Here is a 6,000-nt window from a genome sequence, read left to right on the forward strand (position 1 = left end):
CCGGACAAAATTCATGACAAATAATGGAAATACAGAGTATATGCTAGACAAATGTTTATCCGAGGCAATTACAAGCAGACACACTCAGTGATCTGGAGCAAAAGTCAAAAATACGAAAGGAAGTTACATATTTAATAGTTAATAAACTAAGTGTCCGTTTGTACACATACAATAGCCAATCACATTTACTTTCACTAGCCACATATCAAAGCCATATAACTCAGCACTTTTATTACTGAGTTATACACTCTATTGTAAGGTTTCAAGTGGAGTGAAGATGGTTTAAACAAATTTATAGTCACATGGGATGCTTATTGTCGAGTTCCAAATTTCTGTTGCTTATTGGACTAACCGGTGAATTATGACCGGTAAAGTGAGGAATATGATGTTTCCTGTACTAAATATGATCATCTTGAGGTCAGTGTGATTTATTATATTTGTATGTAAATTCAAACGATCTTTCATAAGAAGTAGCGGTTTTACTGATGACCACGTAGTATTTAAACTGTTTAAGTGTGATCATTTGAGTTATATTTAATTTTAGATGATAGTTCTCGTCATATATAAAGTGCTATGTTAATATTCAACTACGTATTACATTTCAAATGAGTTCGAATTTTACGTTTTCCATTTATTAAATAAATTACACATGTAAAGTAAACTTTATGGTCCGTTATTTTTATTCTTTTTATTATTATTTGTTCACAGACATCAGTGTACACTTTTAGTTTGGCGTATGATTCAGTATATGCGACCTGATCATTTAGAAACAATTAGTTTGATGGATAATCAATCAGTTCCATTCGCATTTTCATTAACACAAATGATTTATACTGTATTAATCGAAGTAGGTTGTTTGATTTCTGTCTTTTTACCCACTTTTGTCAGTACAAACGCTACAGTTGTTCGTTGTTGTTATTTTACCAATAGCAATATGAACTGATATGATTCACTGCTATTTCTCTCTTTGCATGCTCGGATTTTGACTCTTTAAATCACACGTTCAGATTCAGTTCTATCGCTCTAACTCTGTGATCAAACTACTTAGTATCCCCAACCCTCCATACAAACAGCCTAGGGGAGAACTGAGTACAGAAATCTGTGCTAAATAACTCTATGGAAGACAGACTATAACAGTAATAGCGTCTGATAGATAACTTCATTGATAGGATTTGAACTGGAATGACTACAACCCTCATCATAATTGTCCATTATCATGGTACAATTAGTACAGCTATTAGTACTACTATTCGACTGACAGATGTGAAATTGATGCAAAATTACTGTTTCGCACTAATTTTCACTTATCTCATCCTATCCTTCAAAGATATTCACAAGTTATTCATTTAATCATGAAGAATAGAGTTTCATTTTTATGTCATCTAAACTGTAATAGGTATAAAAGGTAAGATTCTTTAAGAACTATAAAATGCAGTGGGTTGGTTGAATATCTAAAGTATCCAAACGAAGACTAATATCAGTCCATAAAGTCATTAATCATTGATTAAATCTGTGTTTCGATAGTTATAAAATTTTGGGTTATGATCTGCGCAATTCGATTTATTTATTATTTATTTGAATACATAAATATTAGTACAAGGGGGCACCAGATATATATGTGCCACACAAAATTTTCATTTCATTTAATCGTGTGAGGGCTATGATACTGACCAGGTACCCAGACTGAAGCAGGTGGTTTACTTAGGGGGCCATACCCGGAGCCTTCGACCTAAAGGTCTAGTCCACAAGGCAGTGGAGCATCGTAAGGAGATGCAGTCCCATGGTAGCCGGTGACCAACAACAGGTTCATACGCCATTTATTCCTTCAGGATACTGAAGCCCATGTGCACCATTGGTTTGGAATCAGGGTTTTCCAACCCCCCTAGGTGGATCCTCCACATCCACCAACCCGGTTAAGTCGCCGGACATTCGCTTTTCGTCCTTTCAATTTCGTAAACAACACCCCGCCACGAGAAGACAGTGAGTAGGACTTCCCTGACAGAGGCTGTATACGTGTGGTCGTGTGAGAGCATTTCGAGAGAGGGCGGACTCTCCCCATTCTCGGCCGTACCAGGGCATTTGGGGACTGCGTGATGGCTAACATGCGTTTCTTTTTTCAATGCGCAATTCTTGCAATCGGTAGTTTGATGTTAACTGACATGTTTCCAAATCGGTTAGAGTGAAGCAAGATCATATAGTTTTTATTTTCTTCTTGTAAATATTCAGCTGTCACCGATACATATTTTTGCCAAGTTTTATGTTCAATATCTCTTTACTCAGTGAATAATCATACAACCGTTTATATAAAATAACTTTTTTTCTTTTGTCTTCCTCATTTTCACCATCTTTTTCCAGGAACGAGAAGAATTAATTTCACGTGCATTAGAATTAAGTCTCCGTTTATTGAATAAAACGCCACATATTTACGTTTTGGTATTCTATCGCTTGGGCTTAATTCCATTGATACAAATTATCATTGATATATTACATCACTTGTTAATAATGGAAAATAAATCTGGCGTCACCGTGACCACCATCACTACATCTACTACTAATACTGGACAGCAGTTTTCCGTATCATCATCAGACGAAAATGAGGGAAAAGATGTATGCACAGCTTCTGTGACAAAGAAAACCACTGATACAACAAGTACTACCACTGTAATGACTTCCGCCACTTCTAGTACTGTTCCAGCATCAATAACACCAACTATTTCTCCCTCGACCACCACTACTACTACTACTACTACCAGAAGTACAAAAACAAAGGAAATAATAGAAGAATTATCACAAAAGAATACGTTAGTAATTGACAAAGAAAATAAATCGGAATCAGTCAAAAATGTTGAAAAACAAAGAGTTCGTGATCAGTTGAACGTCAATTTGAATGAAAGCAAGAATTACATGCCTGAAATTTTGTCTACGCCAACAAATGAAGATGAAGAAGAACAACAACACCAATTGGTGTTACAGTCTACTTCTGTAAGTTTTATTCACTTTAAGTTCGTTAAATTCAAAATAAACGGGTTAAACAAGTATAACTTTAGAAATTAATTTGACACTTATCTTTCTAACCTGTAATATTTGACTAACACTATTTCCTGACTCCCGATCATAATTGATACACTGACATAATGCTCCAGCTTGTATATCATGACCATGACACAGTTAAGTCATGTTAGTTAGAACATTTATTTGTTGATATTTTTATCTGTGCTCATATGTAACTAACATCTTTAAGTCTGTTGGTTTCTCACTTTCTTCCATAGTTCTGTAGTGTACAATAACATGATGTTCGTTAGTTATTGGTGAATAAATGTTATATCCTGTAGTCGAGTGGATGCCTAGTTAACGTATGTCGTGATAAGACTGCCAATCAGAGAGCAGCGAATTATCGATTGGACACGCGAAAACCATACGAGCAGTCTAGAGTACGTATCGGTCCTGCTTTCTGCTTAGCCCAGCCAGTTAAGTCCAGAACACCAATAACAGCCTCTGCGGTATGAATCATTATATTTCAAACATACTGAGTTTATATACCAAACAGACTGACCACATCGTACCAATAAAATAGAAAATAACATTTGTACAAGATTTAGCCAAATGTGGCTGTGAATATGGGGAGCAGTAATTAATAGACTGGGTATAACTCAGGAATGGTAATCGTACAATAATAGTCCAAGGGTCAAAATAAAGCTCACAATGGAAGGAACATGAATATGAATAGTTTAATTATTTAGCAAATATACGATAAAAATTATATGCATAAAATTGGTCCATAAATGGATCCCAAAGTTACCTTTCACTATTGTTATCGGGGCATAACAATAAATATGAATTATTGTTTAACTTAGTATTCTGTTAATACGTTATGAAGTTAGTAAGTTAGTCCTTATCACGGTACAAACTAGAATGAGTTTGTATTGTTTATTACTACAATAGAAGAAATATCTTTGTGTATAAAAGTGTTCAGTATCTGGAGTATTACATCTCGTCAATTTGTTTAGTTTCAGTATGCAACTGTTTAAACATTGTCTACTAAAAACTTTATCACAATTGAACCAAAATGCGTGATGGATGCATAAACATCATGTTATTTTCCAATGTAACAGTCAGGCCTGTCACATGATCACAAAAGCTTTTTTCATACTGTATTTAACCATAGGGAAAGTCATTGGAAAATGTTCGTGTATCAATTAGTTAGTAATGAACCGGTATTCGTTATAAAAAATAAAACTAGCTGGATGTACTTTTTTATGTTTCCTTTTGGTAGTATTTTCATCGTTTTATCGTCATTATTGTAGAAGCATGTTGTGTCGTTGTTGTGTAAATGTACCCTTGATGATCGTGCTTAGTTTTCACATTTACAAGTAATCGCATCAATAAGCAAGCACATAGTGTTTTTTGTTCCGCCCTATGTGTGTGTCCCATTTAGTAGTATGATCAGCACTGAATTATTCCATTATTGCCACACTGGATACATATATACCGACAAAGACTGATCAGGACTCAGTCCTAGATATCAACAACGGAGTAATTCAAAACTCTTATTAATAAGAACCTAAATATCATAAATATTAAACAAGTTAGTGGCTATATACACTCAGTTGTTCAGTGAATAGCGCATCGGTTGTTGAAACAGAAGTCGCGATCAATGTTTTTGATGTGTTTCCCATTTCTGTGTTAGGGAAAGCTGACCGACTACTTCCGAACGCTACTTACTGTCTGACTAATTACGATTTGGTCAAGCTATATATGTTATTTCATTTTACTCAATGTATAAAAGTTCTTTCTCAGTTAAGACATTTGCATAATCTTCTGGGGAATCCTATGTGCATCAATAATTTAGGATACGGGTTATTCATTTCAGGTAGATGGAGGCTATTTGTTCACTGATTTGTTTGTTCTATGCACCAAACGTCTTATTCTCTGTCAATTGTTCATCATCTCAGTTAAAATCTTGCTTAACTTTTATTACACAGCTGTTATCTGGATAGTAATTGTTCTTAAAAATCGTAAATAACCTGTTAGTTGACGATTTACTGTTAGAAATCATTTCTGTCAAGAGGTATCAGTCAAAGAACAGTGAAATATGCTTCATATTTATGTACTATTAACAGATTATTTTCACTTCAAGATAAAATCATATGATCTGAACACTGTCTAATAATACATAGTTATTTGTTTGATAAAACTGTTTAACTCTTCCCTCACTGAACTAAAAAAAAGAGATTTGAAGTAAGAGATAAAAACAAAGTTGATTGAAACAAACAACTATTGGTGTCTGAAATATAAATTGTTTATACACTACAATGTGAAATACATCATATTGTATATCATCATTATGTTATTTGGAGGTTTACATGTAATGTTAAATTCTACTAAGGTCAAAACCCAAAGGTTATATATATATATATATATATATATATATATATATATATATAGCCATTTGGTTTATTCGTCCATCCTATTGAATTATTTTGACCATTTGGCTATTCTTACTAGCTGTTATGCATACTATAGATCTCTTCAGAGCCAAAGAGACAAACCTGTACTTAGTTATCGGGTTCCATTAATTTTTATATTGTTGTGGATTGTTGACAGTCCCGTAACACTGATGTACCTAATAAGTATGACATGAATTAAATTCAACTTAGTATTGTTTGTTTGAATCTTCCCATCGATTTGTTAGGACTGCAACTGGTCAGTCTCTAATTGGCATATGTGCATACTGTGCGTATTGCCTCGATATAGCCTTAATTCACAAGCATGGTAAGCAAAGATGGATAGTGGCTAGCAGTGGAATCCAGTTTGACGCGCGTTTAGTACTATTTGGGACTCGTCAGCTGGATGTACCTGCATCTCAGAGTTGATGTTCACTCTGGGACTCGAACCCAGTACCCTCGCTTCAAACGCCATCGCGTTTTCCACTCAGCTACTGAGTCCTGATAACCACTTGCTTGTGCGATGGGGTGAAGTTTAAATTCAACTTAGTATTGT

The 6,000-nt window shown here is 34.6% G+C and overlaps 1 protein-coding gene across 1 annotated transcript in view; it reads left to right on the plus strand.

Annotated features, from left to right (window-relative positions):
* The window catches only part of Smp_169180 (hypothetical protein), a gene marked incomplete at its 3' end in the record, with an annotated part of 53,525 nt that overhangs the window by 13,262 nt on the left and 34,263 nt on the right, over window positions 1-6,000 (plus strand). Inside the window, exons 8-9 of the mRNA XM_018794908.1 lie at window positions 709-847; window positions 2,356-2,982. Of these exons, the coding sequence (XP_018649274.1) occupies window positions 709-847; window positions 2,356-2,982 (766 nt within the window). The remainder of the gene's footprint in view (window positions 1-708; window positions 848-2,355; window positions 2,983-6,000) is intronic.

The sequence above is a fragment of the Schistosoma mansoni genome, chromosome 1 (assembly GCF_000237925.1).
Source record: "Schistosoma mansoni strain Puerto Rico chromosome 1, complete genome".
Lineage (NCBI taxonomy): Eukaryota > Metazoa > Platyhelminthes > Trematoda > Strigeidida > Schistosomatidae > Schistosoma > Schistosoma mansoni.